We start from the raw sequence: 19,393 nt of genomic DNA on the forward strand, positions 1-19,393 counted from the left end.
TTTTTGAAGAGCCATATCCTTTTTTTCACTGTATCATTATTGAAAAGAAAAAATTCAAGAGCATAAACTGCCAACTTCTAACACATACACACACAAAAAGGAGTAGTCCCTACAAATTTTTCTTTTGCGTGGCTCAAAGGAAATATGCATTTACTCAGTCTCTGTGGCCAACTCCTTCAGTGGACCCGAGGAATTTCTCTCATGCCTGAGGATCTCCTGGCTCAGTAGTCACAGTTCTCAGATTTTTGTTTACCTCCTTAAGCTTTTGTCTGTATATCAGCAATGCCTTATAGAACCAGATGATTATATTTACCTACTCTGCCAGTACCTGCTAGGTTTTACCGAATCTGTTGCAACCTAAACAGTTCTTTAACTCTCAGTTATCAGGTATCACAAAATGATTTATTGTCCTTCTTCAAAATTATAATTTTGTGTGTTGAAGTCACATTTTAAAAAGGGACAACCTAGTACTTTTTTGATCCCTACAGATTCTCAACAGATTTTCCTATTGGCTTATAAACCCCTTAACCTTCATTCAGTGTCTTGGAATGCAGATCATCAAAACCCATAGATGTGAATATGTTAAAGCCATTTAAATGATCTTTTGTAAGGTCTTTTCCAGGTAAATTACCTTTCCTCCCTTCCCTCTTTCTTTTTTTTTTGTCTTTCCAAACACTTCATGGGCTCCCAAGAGGTGCTTGGTGCTAAGGACACAAATAGGGCTCAGGAGCTCACAGTGTTTGTTCTTTCATACTGAACAATATTTTATAGCCCCAGTATACTTTTTGTCATTGTAGTTAGTTTGAAGTTATAAAACCTGTACAGTACACAATATTTAAATACCTGCTTTTTCTGTAACATGTCTTGTGTACCTTTCCCACATATCTAATGAAGAGACAGTATTTTTTTATGTTCTCTTCTTCCTTATTACAAAATTAAAATGAGCACAGCAAGAAATTACAATAATATAAAATAACATAAAACGGAAAGCCAAAGTTTCCCAAACCTCCTCCTACTAATCCCAGAAAATCTTATGCACGTGCAAATATTTTTTCTTCCCAAATACTTTTATACTATTCAGACTTTGTATATCTTGCTGTTTTAAAAAATATATAATTAATATACTTTGGAGGTCTTTTGGTATCAACACATAGAGACCCACATAGCTGTACTGTATTTCTTGGTATAGATGTAAAAGAATTTTATTTAGCTGGTAGACATTTTGGCTGTTTCTAACATTTTATTTAACCTGTGGATAATTAAGTTTTATAAATAGATAGGTAGATATATAGATATAGATTTTTTTCTTCAAACAATGCTGTAATATATATTTTTTGTTTATATATTTTTTTGTATGTTGGTAAGAATACATCTGTAGAATAAGTTCCTAGCAGTGTACTTAATCAAAGAACACATACTTTAAAGAACACATAAATTAAAATTTTTATAACTGCTGACAAATTGTCTCACAAATAGATTTTAACAACTTAAAAAAAAACAGCTTTGGGCTTCCCTGGTGGCGCAGTGGTTGAGAGTCCGCCTGCCGATGCAGGGGACACGGGTTCGTGGCCTGGTCCGGGAAGATCCCACATGCCGCGGAGCGGCTGGGCCCGTGAGCCATGGCCGCTGGGCCTGTGCGTCCAGAGCCTGTGCTCTGCAACAGGAGAGGCCACAACAGTGAGAGGTCCACGTACCGCAAAAAAAAAAAAAAACAAAAAAAAAAACAGCTTTATATTTCTATGAAGAGCTTTTGAAAATGGTTTTTTCCTCGTAATCTTCATTAATACTGTGTTTTATTAGAGCTTTTTATTTTTTGCCAGTATCATGGTTGAAAAGTGTATCTTACTTATTGTTTTAAGTTATTAAATTTATTTTATTAATTATGAATTTGGACAGTTATGTTTATCAATAGTTATCAATCTTTTTCTATAAATTGTCTTTTCCTACCCTTTTATTCATTTTTTTTGTTGTGCTGTGTTTTTACTTATTCATTTGTAACAGCTATTTAAATGTTAAGAAACTTAGCCTTGCGCCTGCAATGTGGATTTCAAATATTCTCCCAGTTTATTTACCTTTTGAATTTACCAATGATTTTTTATTAGGTTAGAAATTTTACATTTTTATACAATCAAACTTCCATACATTTTTCATTTATGACTCCTAGTCCTTGTTTTTCCTGATATATTAAAATTTTTTCCCTTTCTTTATATTTTAAAATTTTGCTTTAACTTTTCAGACTTAATTTAGAAATTTTTCGTTCACCCGTTCACGATGTTTTGTTTTGTGTTTTGGTTGTTCTCTTTCTTTCTTTTTTTTTTTTTTTGTAAATTGACAATGTGCCTAGTATTGTACAGAACATTCCCTTCTAGAAACAGGCTAAAAGTATCTTAGCCTCAAGATACTTAAAATCCAATTGTGGAAAATAAGAGCAGTTCAAAGCCGTTTGAGTACTATAAGAATTCAGAGTAAAGTTCAGTTTAGTTTGGCATTAGAGGTGGCTTAGAGGCATCATAAAGGCATCATAAATATTACTTCATAAACTTATTTGGTAATCTTTCTTAGCCTCACATTTTCCTGTTAATCTAAATTCATAGTTTGTTCCGTATTGAGATTTTTGTTTAGCCAGGTTGGTGTTTTACCTTTGATACCTTATTTGGGAATATAAAGACAATGATATGAAGGTAGAAATAAAATCCACTCTGATCAAGGCTTTCTAAAACTAGTCTGAACTGCTGTTAATTTCTAGATTAGGGATGAGAGGGGAACTGAGGAGGGAGGTGGGTATGGGAAGAAGATGGAATGGAATAGTTTCTTCTTGAGCCTTTTATTCTTTTTTGCACCTGTCCTGCCCTGATACAGCTAAGTGGTTTGGAGAAAGGCTCAGCATCCTTAATTATTCCTTACTCCAAGTAAGTCCCCAGGTCTGTGGAGCTTTTACATTGTTTTTGTCCTCATGTTCTGCCTGCTCTTGTTGGACAGTACAAATGGAAACTCTTTCTTTTCAGGTGAAACCTGTGGGTACGAAAGTGATGCCGAGTATCTGCCAAAGAGTGAGTGCGTCAGTGGGGCTGCTCCCTTTCACGTGATGATCCTGGTTGTAGGTGGAGTGGCACCTGCCTTTGTGATTAAGCATGTTTTTTCTACACGAAGTTTCACTTTGTCGGTGATTTCTTCATTATAAGAACCTGTTGAGATTTGGGGAACTAAACAGTACACTGTCAGATGTTTGACAGCATTAAAAATCTCCCATGATAGAGTGAGGCAGACCAGTGTAGCTCTTAAGATGGAATGTTCTTCCATCTTAAGAGGGGAGCGGCAGAGCTGCATGTTCAGACATATGTGCAGCAGCCAAAACAGAGTATGTGAGTCATTCTCTGAGGCAAATACTTTGCATTAAATATCTGATTTTTTCATAGTCATTCATTTGAGTATCTTAGATATCTCTGACGTTGGGACAGGAAACACTGATCTGTTTCTTATTCATACGTATTTATATTCTAAATTATTGTGCCATTTACTTTCTGTTAGAATATAGAAGATGCTGTGCTTTTTGGGCTGTATTTGTTCAAGCAGTCATAGTGCTCTGTATCCTTCATCTAATGGATTTTCACAGCAAATTATTTAATTTCTGTTTAACTGAAGCATGGAAGAAATAGGAGACCTGAATTATCAAAGCTGAGTACAGGGCAGTTCCAGGTCTGATACTCTGATCTTATGATTAATAATCATGTGCTCCTGCCAGTAGCCTAAATTGCTTCAGGTGTTTGATTCTGTAGGCTGACTGAAGGCGAAACTTAAGTCATCTTCAGGTTCAGCTTGGATGTGTAAAGATGATTAATTTTGTTCTGTTGCTACTGAGAAACAGGCCCTAAAATTTTCTTGACTTGAACTGAGCCACTGAGGCACTCCAAAATTATTTTTTAAGTGTTCTTAATATTTTGATCTACCTTGTAACTTCTTTGGGGGCAGAATGCATCATATCTCAAAAGAAAAGCGAAACAGTTAGTGGATGAGTCTTTCCATCATTGGCTCAGAATGACACATAAGCAAATCTCTGGGATGCTTAGACTATTTCTTCTGCAAGTACTGCATGTCCCCTAGTGGAGACTACCCCAAATTATTCAGAATTTAGAGATAAATGAGAATAAAGGATAAATGGTATCCACTTTTCAGTGGGATTGCTCATACTGTTTACATAGTATGCTTCTATGAATTCTTTCTTTTGAGAAATAGTCTGCTAATGGATACCTTCTTACATGTCATTTTTCTCTCTTGCATTTAGCACCATTTATTGATATAAATATATGTCCATTATTAGTAATATATGCCAAGGAGAAAAGGGAAAAGAACATTTCTTTAATGTGAGGATAGTTTTTGTTTTAATTTGATCAAACTTGTCTCTTTAGGAACTTACCTTCCTATAGGACTCAGTTCTTTTATCAGATATTTTCCCCCACCTAAGATTTCATGGTCCCCAAAATGGCATCTTTTGTCAGGCCGGTGCTTTTACCTGACATTTTCTGTGTGTCCTGGTGTCATGCCATGAAAGATGGGATGGCACAGAGTATGTGTTGGGACATACATAGGTATCAGTTGGGACACAGAACATCGGTCCCACTGCAGGGCCCCCAGGTGCTTGTGAGAATCTGCACTTGTCCTCCAAGTGTGTCATAGCCCTAACAAGTATGTCTGGGTGGCAGACATTGGTTAGTCAACATTCATTAGCAACGACTGAGTGAAGATTAGTCCTGCGTGGGTCGTGACTTCTGGATGCTAGAGGGAAGATAGGGCTGTAAAGGAAAACAAGACTCCGTAATCTCATCGCAGGTCGCTACAAGCGCATAGCGCAACTGCAGCAACCTTCCAAGAGGAATCCTCACTACCAGACCTTAGAGCGGGATCTAATTGAATTACAGGAGCAGCAGCTGTTTGAACTTTTTGTGGTGGTGTCTCTACAGAAGAAGCCATCAGAAATAAGCTACATTCCCCAGGTCATACAACAATTCCCTAGCAAGGTAAGTGCATGGAGGCTATGAGGCATCCGGGAGCGTTTCTGTGTCTCTGTGTATTTATTCCCTCTCTTCTTGTTTACTATTGTCTCAGTTAGCTTTTACTAATACTGTACTTCTTGTAGGATCCGGTGCACTCTAATGATACCTTGTGTCAGGCATGAGCTGCAACCAAGGGGGAATTAAAGCTCATTATTCAAGTTGGGCTTTTATCTTTTGCTCTGCTATTTACTAAGTGACCTTTAGCAAGTTACAGAGCCTCAGTTTTCTCATCCTTAATGAGGGGAGTGATAAATGTGGCAGAGTAGGGTAGCAGTTCAGAGCATGGACTGGGAGCCAACTGTCTGCGTTTGCCACTTATTAGCTCTGTGACTTGGACCAGTTAAACTGCTCTGTGCCTCATTTTCTTCATTGGTCAAAGGGGGATAATCTTCATAGTGTCTACCCCCGTGGAGTTGTGGTGAGGATTAAATGAGCTAATTATAATTAATACAAGGCACTTAGAACAGTGTCTAGCATACAGTAAGCACTATGTAATGTTATTCCCTATTAGTGAGGATTTAATGAGATAATGTATGTAACGTGCTTAATCCAGTTCCTTGCACATAGTAACACTTGATAAATGGTAACTGTTATTAACGGTATTATTTCATTTACTCTACCTTTTTCACAAAATAGTTCATTCATTTATTTAATCAATATTTCATAAATACCTACTATTTGCCAAGATTAGGTGCTGGGAATACAACTGAAATAGATCTTCTTGGTCCCTGCCCTCACAGAGCTTACAAAATAGACCCCAAATGTGGCTCTGAGCTTTGTGGCAGTAAATACAAAGAGCATGATCATTACATCAGGGCTTAACAAACTGATGGCCTCTGAGCATATTTAGCCCACAGATATGTTTTTTGGGTTTACACAGTAATAAAATAATAAAAGTTTTGTTGTCAATTTTTTGTTTAAAAGTCATATTTCACATAAAAATCTGTATTTCTGCTTTCTCCTGAGAAACTAGAAAGACTGCCAACATCCAGCCTACATTCCTAAGTGGCATGAATTGGCTGAAGCTGAGTAAGGAGCAGGACTGACTTCATGGGCATGTGACCAGTGCAGTCACACAAGGCCCCTCACTTACAAGGGCCCTGCACCCTGCTCCGCAGTCACCGTTGAAGTTCTTAATAATTTTTTTTTTTTTTTTTTATTTTTTTTTATTTTTTACGGTACGCGGGCCTCTCACTGTTGTGGCCTCTCCCGTTGTGGAGCACAGGCTCCGGACGCGCAGGCTCAGCGGCCATGGCTCACGGGCCCAGCCGCTCCGCGGCATGTGGGATCTTCCTGGACCGGGGCACGAACCCACGTCCCCTGCATCGGCAGGCAGACTCTCAACCACTGCGCCACCCGGGAAGCCCCAATAATTTTATATTTGAATCTATGTTTTGTAAGTGAGGAGTGAGATCTGATGAGACAGTGGGGCACGTGCCAAGGTCTTAAAGCCTTGGCTCATGTATGCTGTCACCTCTCCAGGATGGGTTCTCCAGTTGTCCTCACTCCTACCCCTTGGTTCCCCAGGCCCCGTCTGGCTTCCCCCTTTCAATCCTCACTCAGTGACTGCTGCCACCCTCTGCACGGGCATGGAGGGGGTCAGGATCAGGCAAGCATTAACGCCGAAGTGTCTTAAGCAACACATGGTAGATCCTTCCCTACCCTGGGCATTGCTCCTGTGTTCAGTGGGTGGCCTGGGGGGGCAAGCCTTTTCGCCACCCCCAATCCAAGTACTAAGCACGTCCCCATGTGGAGGCTACAACCCCTTGAGGGTCACCTAGCTGCTGCGGGTTGGAGTAGTGGGCCCATGGGAAGGGAAGTCCTTGGCTCAACTTTCCCACCCCTAGTCAGGACACAGAGTTTCAGTCCTGCAGCTGGCCCGAGGGGAAACCCAGCAGCTGGTGGGCCACTTGGGCACCAGATTCCAGGCCAGGGTCCCTGGGCACCTGTGAGAGTCTGCACTTGTCCCCAGGATCCTCGTGCCTGAGGGAGCATGCCATTAAGCAGAAAATCAAAAACCCCATTGCAGGCTGAGAGAGAAACCACAGAAGAAAGTAACAAGTTTTATATTTCATTTTACATTTATTTTTGTCCTGCTTTTTGAACAAGGGGCTCACAGTTTTTCATCTTGCACTGTGCTCTGAAAATTATGTAGCTGGCCTTGGGAAGGAGCGATCCCTTTAAACAGGGACATTTACTCATACTCCAGCTTACTACTTGGACCACTTCTCTCATTATCTGCTCAGGAACTTTAGGACTTTGGGTTTAAACCCTGAGTTGCATGTTACACTAGGAAAGCTAGTGAGGGGCTTCCCTGGTGGTGCAGCGGTTAAGAATCCGCCTACCAATGCAGGGGACACAGGTTCGAGCCCTGGTCCTGGAAGATCCCACATGCCGCGGAGCAACTAAGCCCGTGTGCCACAACTACTGAGCCTGTGCTCTAGAGCCCTCGAGCCACAACTACTGAAACCCGCACACCTAGAGCCCACACGCCACAACAAGAGAAGCCACCGCAATGAGAAGCCTGCACACCGCAGCAAAGAGTACCCCCGCTCGCCGCAACTAGGGAAAGCCCATGAGCAGCAACGAAGACCCAACGCAGCCAAAAAATAAATAAAAATAAGAAAAGCTAATGAAGCACAGCTGAACTGAAATCTGAGACATTTCCTGCATGGGTTCTCATTTTTTAAGAAAGTCCTCACCAACATTCCTGCTGTAAATCAATGTTTAATTTCTTATAAAATTCCTCATTGTGGCCTGAGAGCACAGTGTCACTGCACTCTTTAGTAACACAGTACCGTAAGAGTCTAAAATAGATAGTCGAGGAATCAAATTTCCCATAAAGAGAAGCTTAATTTTTTTCTCTGTTGTTCATCCGTCTTACATTTGCAAAGAGAAATCTCGAGGTTGAACCTGTTTTCAGCACAGCCTGAATTATGGGTTTGGAACCAGATGAGGACCCAGTTGACTCTGACAGTAATTCAAGGATGTCTCTAAGCAAGTTACTTGGCGTTATTATGCATTAGGCATCTATAAGTCTGGGAGGGAAAGAGCTGCCTGAGCCCCTCTTGATTCTGATGTGGAAAACCTTGAATGAAGATGATTGTGAATCATTTAACAGTGTAAAAATAATAGAATATGACACAACTAAAATTTTGTTAGAATGCTTTTCCATTTCTTAAGGGCTTAATCTCTAAGTGACCCAGAATGGCTGCATGTTTTGTTTTAGAAATTAAAGGATAGATCATTGGTATTAGTTACATGAAGGCAATATGGTAATTAGACTTATCTGCTTGTTTTTATACTAATTTTAAAATGTCTTTTGGTTTAACTAAATTTAGACTGTCCTTTAAAGTACAATACCAGACTTGCACAAAAGGTCTTCCATGCTAAAATCTTACAGGAAGTTGCAAACCCATAATTAGGTAGCAAAGATTATATGCTAAGGGAAATGATTATATATGGGATGGATTCTAAAAATAGTATCTTTTCTAAGTAACATTCACCTGCCTTTTCAAAACATCTTGGATTATTGATCAGAGAGTGTCTTGAGCTAACTAGGTTTTTGCTATCAGTATATTGTAGAATAGATTTTCATTTATTTTATGTCCCATGATTCATAAAAATATTCTCACTAGTATGTTAATTCTGAATTAAGATTCTTCCTCTAGCTAAGAAACTGTTTTCAATCATTTCTCTTACATCAGATTATAGGATGTCCATAAGTACCCTCTCTATGTAAGACAGAATTCTTTTTTCTTAGAAACTCAGTTCTCAGTATGTTTTCAGTGATTACCAGTCTTGGCCTTCCTGTTTTATTAAGTAGCACAAAACCACCCTGAGACACCTACCTAGACTTATCAGAGACCTCTTTTCCTAAGACCAGGCTGAGTTTATTTCTATACTCCGCTTACATAGAATATTAGTCACTTACAGTGTTATTTTTTTTCAGGGTGATCATGGCTGTAAGCAATCCAGAGACACTGAAGACAGGCTCAAAGTTATCCCAAAATTTTGTTTTCCTGATTCAAAGGACTGGGTGCCAACCTCAGAACTCAAGAGGTAAATAGACTACTTTATCTGATTTCTATTTGTTGGACGAGCAAAAGTAGAACCAGAATCTTTGAGAAACAGATAGAGTCAGCAGTGAAGCTATGTGGACTCTGTGGCAGATCAAGGATGCAGTGGGAGGAAAGGAAGAAACAATTAGGACATTTCCTATGTGGGGCTCAAAAAAGAAAAACACAGTGTCAAAGGGAAAACAAGTTTGAGAGTCTCTTCAATTTGCCAATTCTGCAGGAAAAAAAGTTCCACTTTACATATAATCAGAAATGCCACCAAGTGGACAGAAAAGGAAAAATGACTTGAACTTAGGGACTGAGAAACAGAGATAAAACATGGCAATATCTGCATCTTGTTATCTCCTTCAAGTTGTTAGAAGAAGCCATAGCCCAGATTGTATGTTCCCTGTCGAACTTGTACGAAGAGGGGGCTGTAGTTTGGAAGGTGTAAGTATATTGAGAAGGGAATTATAAGAAATTGCTTCCCAGTATCTAGAGGAAATTACTATTTTCAATTAATAAACCATCATCGTTTCATATCCTGCTTATAAATAGATAAGTGCTTTGTTCAAAACTGTAATTATTGATCATGTATTTAGGCTGAAAAGCGTGATTATGTGAACCATATCACATGCCAATGACCTGCTGGAAGACAGCCTCAGCTATTGCCTAAGTAGCTCTGCCCTTCCACCCCACGTTGCCTCCAGACTATGCTCCTGTCTCTCCTAACCAGTTTAGCCTGATCGCTGCTCTCATCTCTGAGCCATCAACCCTGAAGCTTTTGTGCTGTCAGTTGTACTAATTGCATAGGCAGCTTCTTTCTTATTGGCCTGGCTGCTCCATGGATGGCTTTCCCCAAGAGTTATGTGTGTTTATTCTAGAATGTCTGAAAAATACAGAGGAGTAAATAAAAAGCAGAAATTAAAAATCACTGGCATTCTGGTTACTCAGAGATAATCACTGTAAATGTTTTGAGATGTTCCCTTCCAATCTTTATTCGTGGCCAAATACAGACATATGTATATGTTTTTCAGATTTGAATTTCTTTTGATTGTTAATGAATTTATTTCTTGGGCATCTCTAGGTCTTCATTTTGTAAATTATCTATGCATATTTTTTGCCAGTGTTTCTAATGAGATGGTAATTTTCCTAATAATTTTTATGTATTAAGGATATAAACTTTTCCCTATCACAGTTCCATATGACCTCTCAGAACTAAATAGAAGAATTTGGAAGGGAAGAATAGCTTATCAAAATTCTTTATAGTTTACCTATATATTTGACTAAACTGGACATTCAGCAAAAGGAAAATAGGCTTGATTAATATCTGGACTAGATAAATAAGAAAGTAAAAGGAGCCAGTGGCATCAACAGCTCATCACATTCTATTCTCTCACTCCAGTACAAAGCAAGATATTCTCAAGGGCTGGACATTCTCCCCCAGGAGGAATGTGACTTGCAATAAATATAATATTGCTGCCTCCTCTTACATCACAAAATGACTGCTGTTGGACTCTAATTTTTAATTGCTTGTTCCGAGGAATGTCATAAGCAGTTGTTTGGATCTCAAACTATTGACTGTTTTTTTCAGTGAAACGTTCTCCTTTGTCTTAACTGGTGAAGATGGGAGCCGGTGGTTTGGTTACTGTAAGAAGCTCTTGGTAAGTCCCAGACTTGTGCTACAGGCAGCTTTGGTAGAGGAACAAAAGAGTCAGACTAGGAACTTCAGAAACACGATCTCTAGATGAGTTTGGGGGCTACCCAGTGATCTGTGTATTATAAAGAAGCTAGTTAAGCTTTATATTTTTGTTTTATTTATTTTCTTTATTTTTTTGGCTGCGGTGGGTCTTAGTTGCAGCATGCAGGATCTTAGTTGCGACACACAGGATCTTAGTTGTGGCATGCGGGCTTTTCTCTAGTTGTGGCACACGGGTTTCTCTCTAGTTGTAGCGTGCGGGTTTTCTCTCTCTAGTTGTGGCTCACGGGCTCCGGAGCGTGTGGACTCTGTAGTTTGCAGCACACAGGCTCTCTAGTTGAGACGCATGAGCTCAGTAGTTGTGGCTCACGGGCTTAGTTGCCCTGCGGCATGTGGGATCTTAGTTCCCTGAGCAGGGATTGAACCCGAGTCCCCTGCACTGGAAGGAGGATTCTTTACCACTGGACCACCAGGGAAGTCCCAAAGCTATGTTAGCTTTAAACAGTAAGAGCAAGGTGGAGGTTAGCCACAGAGTGTTCCATAATAGAAACGGTATGGATTTATTTTATTTATTTGTATGTTTGTAATAGATGAAGAAAGCACTGACATTGTAGCTGAAGTCAGTCTGGTTATATTTGAGGAATGGAGTACAGTGAGCCAATTGAGGGAGCTCTGAGTTACTTCTTGCTTATATGCCATCACTAAACTGGAATAAATCATACTATCATTTTTTTTTAGCATTTTCTCATCTTTCAGTGTTCATTGAGAATGAGAGCTTTGGTTCCTACTCTATACTAAGGAGTATTAAGAGGTATTAATAGTCCAAATTAGTAAAGACTCGTGCTGCTTAATTTTTGCTTTGTTTTTGTTTTTTTTTTTTTAGCCAGAAGGCAAAGGAAAGCGACTCCCTGAGGTATACTGCATGGTCAGTCGCCTAGGCTGCTTCAACCTTTTTTCAAAGGTGAGTGGAGAATGGGCCCTATGAAAATTGGTGTCCTTTCTGAGCTCTGAGTGAGTTTTTGTTTCTGATGACTTCACTAGGCAATGTTAAGTGGCATAGACTTTAACATACTACTTTAGAAAGGGTTCCCCATTAGTAGATTAGAACTACGGCTTTGAAGCCTTAAATTTAGACCTCTAATCCAGATGATGTTGCCCCGTCATCCTCATTTTGGTTTGCTAGACCTCCCAGCTTAAAGCAAAACATTGCCTGAAGTTTATCTTGTCTCATCTCTTTCCCAGACACCAAACTGCAGGGTATTATTGTGTCACCTTCTTTGCCCCTGCCTTAGTGATATAAAAAGGGGCTTCTCTTCTAAAATTAAGTTGATTTACTTTAGTAACTTTTCTTGGAGATTTAAAGGTACCTCTAAGAGAAATGATGCCTTTAATGAACTTTTATTGGTTGCAGAAGCTTATCTGTCTTAAAATCTGTTGGTATTATTTTCAAGTTTGTGCACCCAGTTTGACAGTTCCTTCAATAGGATTCTTATATGTTTTTGAACTGAGTCCCTAATTAAAAAAAAATTCTTTCGTGTGTATGTAGATTCTGGATGAAGTAGAGAAGAGAAGAGAAATGTCTCCAGCTTTGGTTTACCCATTTATGCGAAGTGTCATGGAAGCTCCTTTCCCAGCTCCTGGACGCACCATCACAGTAAAGAGCTACCTCCCTGGGGCTGGAGATGGGGTAAGTTAGTTCATTTTGGAAAGGTTTGATAGCTTCCAAAAAGCAGGCCTTACACTAGTAGGCCTTACCTGATAGAAACCTTACAGGATAGTTTTCTCTTTTTCATGAACTGCACAGAATATGTTTTGGTCACAAAAGCACTGGAGAAACATCCAGTTGATCTGTGAGATAGTTGATCCTAGACCCAGGAACCAGAGGTTTTCTATCATTTGTAGACTGAGCCCCTGCATAATGTCTATTTCAGTGTGATAAATGAAGATTATACATACTATTGTCCAGTGGGATGAAAGATTTCACCAGAAATTTACAGCCCAAAAATAAGGTATTAAGTCTTGGCATTAGCGTAGGCAGCTTCACAAACTCCTTGTAGCAGACCCTCTGTCTTGAATTTAACCTGTAAAAGAATGACAGGATCCATTATTATTGTCATTAGGGATTGTTTTCCCACCTAAGCTCCCCTGATTCAAATTTTGCATTTCAGTCAATTGAACTGTGCCGACCACTGGACTCACGATTGGAACATGTTGATTTTGAATGTCTCTTTAAGTGCCTGAGTGTGTGCCATCTCATTCGGGTCTGTGCCTCTCTCCTTTTGGAGCGGAGGATAATCTTTGTTGCCAACAGCCTAAGGTGAGAAATAAGTAAAATATGTCACTTCAGCCTGTTGTTTTACTTGTTCTTACTATTTTAAAATTTGGGCATATTAGAAAACACTTAGGTAGGATCTCAGTTACCTAATGCTATAGTGACATGGATAATCCAAAAGCTATTTGCATTCGGCTGTAACAGTGACTTTTGGGGGTTGCAATTAATTTACCTTCAAAATGTGTTTTGTTTAAACTGTTGTTAAAAATTGGGATTGCTTTTCTAAGTACAAACTAGCTTTTAGCAATATAAATTGTGGGAAACAGCTAGATTGAGATTAAAGATATTCAGTAAATTAAGTTAAAATTTAAATAAAATGTTAAAATTTAATGAGTAATCACAGAATTGTTAATCTATGATCACTAACTGGCATCACTTTTGTAATTCTGTAACGTAATGTTTGAAATGCCCTCCATTGTTGTTCTTTATATGACACCGTTTGCTTTCTCCTCTGGCTAGCACCCTGTCAAAATGTGGCCATGCTGTGGTTGCCACACTGTATCCATTCACCTGGCAGCATACCTACATCCCAGTCCTGCCAGCCTCTATGATCGACATTGTGTGCTCACCTACTCCTTTCCTTATTGGAATCCTGTCTTGCTCCTTACCGCGGCTCCAGGACCTACCCATTGAAGAGGTGAGATGGGAGAAATAGTACCTGTGGAAAAGACTGGGGCACTGGCAAATGAAAACAAGTGATCTTTAACAGTGGTGGATATGTCATTAATTAATAATAATATGTAATTATGATTGTTAATACATTATGCTATCATATTTTTGTATCTGTTTATGAAAGTGAGAAAAATTCTATAGTACACATGAATCTGAAGTTGTATCTTATTTGCAGTATTGAGCCGTGGGCTAATTCTTGTGTTATTCTGAATAGGTCTTTTTTTTTTTTAAAACATCTTTATAGGAGTATAATTGCTTTACAATGGTGTGTTAGTTTCTGCTTTATAACAAACTGAATCAGCTATACATATAAATATATCCCCATATCTCCTCCCTCTTGCATCTGCCTCCTGCCCTCTCTATCCCACCGCTCTAGGTGGTCACAAAGCACCTAGCTGATCTCCCTGTGCTATGCAGCTGCTTCCCTCTATTTTACATTTGGTAGTGTATGTATGTCCATCATGCCACTCTCTCACTTCGTCCCAGCTTCCCCTTCCCCCGCGCCATGTCCTCAAGTCCATTCTCTACATCTTCGTCTTTATTCCTCTCCTGCCCCTAGGTTCTTCATAACCTTTTTTTTTTTTAGATTCCATATATATGTGTTAGCATACAGTATTTGTTTTTCTCTTTATGATTTACTTCACTCTGTATGACAGAGTCTAGGTCCATCCACCTCACTAAAAATAACTCAATTTCGTTTCTTTTTATGGCTGAGTAATATTCCATTGTATATATGTGCCACATCTTCTTTATCCATTCATCTGTTGATGGACACTTAGGTTGCTTCCATGTCCTGGCTATTGTAAATAGAGCTGCAGTGAACATTGTGGTACATGACTCTTTTTGAATTATGGTTTTCTCAGGGTATATGCCCAGTAGTGGGATTGCTGGGTCATATGGTAGTTCTATTTTTACTTTTTCAAGGAACCTCCATACTGTTCTCCATAGTGGCTGTATCAATTTACATTCCCACCAGCAGTGCAAGAAGGTTCCCTTTTCTCCACACCCTCTCCAGCATTTACTGTTTGTAGATTTTTTGATGGTGGCCATTCTGACCGGTGTGAGGTGATACCTCATTGTAGTTTTGATTTGCATTTCTCTAATGATTAGTGATGTTGAGCACTCTTTCACGTGTTTGTTGGCAGTCTGTATATCTTCTTTGGAGAAATGTCTATTTAGGTCTTCTGCCCATTTTTGGATTGGGTTGTTTGTTTTTTTGATATTGAGCTGCATGTGTTGCCTGTATATATTGGAGATTAATCCTTTGTCAGTTGCTTCATTTGCAAATATTTTCTCCCATTCTGAGGGTTGTCTTTTGGTCTTGTTTATGGTTTCCTTTGCTGTGCAAAGGCTTTTAAGTTTCATTAGGTCCCATTCGTTTATTTTTGTTTTTATTTCCATTTCTCTAGGAGGTGGGTCAAAAAGGATCTTGCTGTGATTTATGTCATAGAGTGTTCTGCCTATGTTTTCCTCTAAGCGTTTGATAGTGTCTGGCCTTACATTTAGGTCTTTAATCCATTTTGAGTTTATTTTTGTGTATGGTGTTAGGGAGTGTTCTTATTTCATTCTTTTACATGTAGCTCTCCAGTTTTCCCAGCACCACTTATTGAAGAGGCTGTCTTTTTCTCCATTGTATAGAAGAATAGGTCTTTTTTAAAAAATCATACACAGAAACTACTCTGGGTTAATTTAATAAATTGTTTCAGATATAAAACACGTATAGATAAATGCCCAAACAAAATGTATGGCTCAGTTAATTATCACATAGTGAATGCTTATGTAACCAACATTGGAATAGAATAGAAATATTATGGCAATGGAAACAGAAGTCCCCATCTTGCCTTTTTAATTTAATTTTTTTAATTATTATTATTTTTTGGCCATGCCGCGTGTCATGTGGGATTTTTTGGCCATGCCGCGTGTCATGTGGGATCAAACCTGCACCTCCAGCATTTGAAGCGCGGAGTCTTAACCACTGGACTGCCAGGGAAGTCCCCCATCATGCTTTCTTCTAATCACTGTTCCCTTCCCCACCCCTTGCAAAAGGTAACCATTATCTTGACTTTCATGGTGCTCATTTTCTTGTTTTGTTTATAGTTTAACATCCTAGGCATGTATACCTAAACAATGTAATTCAGTTTTGCCTGGTTTTAAGCTTGAAATAAGTGAACTCATACAGTATTTTCTTTCTTTCTTTCTTTCTTTTCTTTTTTCAGTCTGGCTTCTTTGGAGCAACATTATGTCTTTTTTTGTTTTTTGGCTGCGTTGGGTCTTCGTTGCTGCGTGTGGGCTTTCCCTAGTTGCGGCAAGCTGGGCTACTTTTTGTTGTGGTGTGCAGGCTTCTCATTGCAGTGGCTTCTCTTGTTGTGGAGCACGGGCTCTAGGCAAGTGGGCTTCAGTAGTTGTGGCACGTGGGCTCAGTAGTTGTGGCTCGTGGACTTTAGAGTGCAGGCTCAGTAGTTGCAGGACGTGGGCTTAGTTGCTCCGTGGCATGTAGGATCTTCCCTGACCAGGACTCAAACCCATGTCCCCTGCATTGACAGATGGATTCTTAACCACTGCATCACCGGGGAAGTCCCCAACATTATGTCTTTAAGATTCATCCATGTTGATGGGTTTAACAACAGTAGTTTGATTATTCTAATTGTGTATAGTATTCCATTGTGTGAATGTGCCACAATTTTGTTATCCATTCTACAGTTGATTGACATCTGAGTTGTTTCCAGTTTGGAGTTATTAATAATGCTGCTATGAATATTCTTGTTCATGACCCTTGGTACATATGTGCATGCAGTTTTATGGACATATACTTGGAAATGGAATTGCTGGGTCATAGAGTAAACCTTCAACTTTAGTAGGTAAAGTCAAGCTTTTCCAAAGTAGCTGTGCCAAGTTAAACTTCCTCCAGCACTGTATGAGAGTTCCTGTTGCTCCACGTCCTTGACAGCCCTTGTTGTCATCAGTTTGTGTAATTTAGCCTATCTGATGGGTATGTAGTTGTACTCATTGTGGTTTAATTGGCATTCCTTGATTATGGTTGAGGGTGAGCATCTTTCTATATGTTTATTGGCCATTTGAATGTCATTTTTTGTCATCTTTTGTAAAATTCATAGGCTATATCCTTATACTGAATTGTTTACCCTCACTGATTTGTAAGAAGTGTTTTTATAGCTTCTTTTATAGCTCTGGATACGAGCCCCTTTGTAGCTTACCTTTTCATTCACCAAAATGGTGTTTTTTAAATACAGTGGTGTTCTTAATTTTAATGTGGTCAGAATTATCAATTTTTTTATGGTTTGTTTTTGTGTGTGTGTGTGTGTGTGTGTGTGTGAACTGCTTAAGTTTTTCTTTATATTAACTTGATGGACATAGCCTCCTATATTATCTCTTGGAAGCTTTATTATTATGCCTTTAATTTTTGTTTCTGAAGTCGGGGGCTTGATTTTTTTAATATATAATAGGAGGTAGGGGGAATTCCCTGGCAGTTCAGTGGTTAGGACTCCCTGCTTTCACTGCTGTGGGCGTGGGTTCAATCCCTGGTCAGGGAACTAAGATCCTGCAAGCCACACAGTGTGGCCAAAAAGAAAAAATGGAGGTAGGGGTCGTTTCATTTTTTTCATATGGATGGCCAACTATCCCAGTACCACTTATTGAAATAGCTCTTCTTCCCTATTACACTGATGGGTTAACCTTTTTTTCTCCCCCAGTTTTATTGAGATATGATTGACGTATAACATTGTATTAGTTTGAGATGTACAGCATAATTGATATATGCATATATTTCAAAATAATTACACAGTAAGTTTAGTTAATATCCATCACCTCACATAGTTAGAAATTTTTTTTCCTTGTTATGAGAACTTTTAAGATAGACTCTTAGCAACTTTCAAATATACAGTGTAGTATTATTAACTGTAGTCACCATGCTGTACATTACATATCCAGAACTTATTTATCTTATAACTGGAAATTTTTGCCTTTTGACCCCCTTCACCAATTTCATCCATCCCCCACCCCCATGTCTGGCAACCACCAATCTGTTCTCTGTATCTGTGAATTCATTTGTTTTAGATTCCACATGTAAGTGGTATCTGTCTTTCTCTGCCTGACTTATTTCACTTAGCATCCATGTTGTCACCAATGGCAGGATTTTCTTCTTTATATGGCTGAATAATATTCCATTGTGTGTTTGTGTGTGTTTGTGTGTGTGTGTGTGTGTGTGTGTGTGTATGCATACACACATACCACATCTTTATCTAGTCATCTGTTGATGGACATTTAGGTTGTTTCCATTGTCATGTCTGTTGTAAGTAATGCTGCAGTAAACATGGGGGTGCAGCTGTTTCTTCAAAATAGTGATCTTATTTCCTTTGGTTTCATGCCCAGAAGTGGGATTGCTGAATCATGTGCTGATTCTATTTTTAATTTTTTGACGAACCTCCTTACTGTTTCCATAGTGGCTGAACCAATTTACATTCCCATAAAGAGTGCACAGTAGTTCCCTTTTCTCCACATTCTTGCCAGTATTCGTTATCTTTTGTCTTTTGTTGCTAGCCATTCTAACAGGTGATGATATCTCATTGTGGTTTTGATTTGCATTTCCCTGATGTGGAATACCTTTTCATGTGCTTGTTAGTCATTTGTATGTCTTCTTTGGAATAATGTCTATTCAGTTCCTCTGCCTATTTTTTTAATTGGATTGTTTGGGGTTTTTTTGCTATTGAGTTGTATGAGTTCTTTATATATTTTGGGTAGTAACCCCTTATCCAATATATGATTTGCAAATGTTTTCTCCCATTCTTTACATTTCCTTTTTATTTTATTGATGGTTTCCTTTGCTGTGCAGAAGCTTTTTAGTTTGATGTAATCCCACTTGCTTATTTTTGCTTTTGTTGCCTTTGCTTTTGGTGTCAAATCCAAAAAATCATTGCCAAGACCAATGTAAAGGTGCTACCCCCTGTGTTTTCTTCTAGGAGTTTTATGATTTCAGGTCTTATGTTTAAGTCATTAATCCATTTTGAGTTGATTTTTGTGTATGGTGTAAGATTGGGATCCAATTTTATTTTTTGGCATGCAGCTATCTAATTTTCCCAACACCATTTATTGAAGAGATTGTCCTTTCCCCATTTTATATTCTTGGCTCCTTTGTCATCAGTTAATTGACTGGGACTTCCCTGGTGGTCCAGTGGTGAAGACTGTGTGCTCCCAATGCAGAGGGCCCGGGTTCGACCCCTGTCAGGGAACTAGATCCCTCATGCCACAACTAAAGATCCCATGTGATGCAACTAAGACCCAGTGCAGCCAAATTAATAAATTAATTAATTTTTTAAAAATTATTAAAAAAAGTTAATTGACTATGTGTGGGGGTTATTTATGGACCCTCTATTCTGTTCCATTGAGCCATGTGTCTGTTTTATGCCAGTACCATACTGTTTTGATTACTATAGCTTTGTAATATAGTTTGAAATCAGGAAGTATGATGGTCTCTACTTTTATTCTTCTTTCTCAAGATCATTTTGGCTATTTGGAGTCTTTTGTAGTTCCATGGAAATTTTACAATTGTTTGTTCTCTTTCTGTGAA

General features: G+C 38.9%; 1 protein-coding gene across 11 annotated transcripts in view; it reads left to right on the plus strand.

Moving 5' to 3' along the window:
• Nucleotides 1–19,393, plus strand: part of DENND2C (DENN domain containing 2C) — a 92,089-nt gene that overhangs the window by 62,860 nt on the left and 9,836 nt on the right. For 9 of the 11 annotated variants that reach the window (XM_089917409.1, XM_089917404.1, XM_089917433.1 and 6 more), the window contains 8 exons: nt 3,006–3,101; nt 4,828–5,015; nt 9,004–9,113; nt 10,704–10,773; nt 11,692–11,769; nt 12,355–12,495; nt 12,977–13,125; nt 13,600–13,777. In XM_089917409.1, the coding sequence (XP_089773535.1) occupies nt 3,006–3,101; nt 4,828–5,015; nt 9,004–9,113; nt 10,704–10,773; nt 11,692–11,769; nt 12,355–12,495; nt 12,977–13,125; nt 13,600–13,777 (1,010 nt within the window). The remainder of the gene's footprint in view (nt 1–3,005; nt 3,102–4,827; nt 5,016–9,003; nt 9,114–10,703; nt 10,774–11,691; nt 11,770–12,354; nt 12,496–12,976; nt 13,126–13,599; nt 13,778–19,393) is intronic. The other 2 variants (XM_022583836.3, XM_089917437.1) reach the window with 1 other exon arrangement.

The sequence above is a fragment of the Delphinapterus leucas genome, chromosome 1 (assembly GCF_059928025.1).
Source record: "Delphinapterus leucas isolate spDelLeu-1000000601 "Yukka" chromosome 1, BTC_Dleu_Yukka2, whole genome shotgun sequence".
Taxonomy (NCBI): Eukaryota; Metazoa; Chordata; class Mammalia; order Artiodactyla; family Monodontidae; genus Delphinapterus; species Delphinapterus leucas.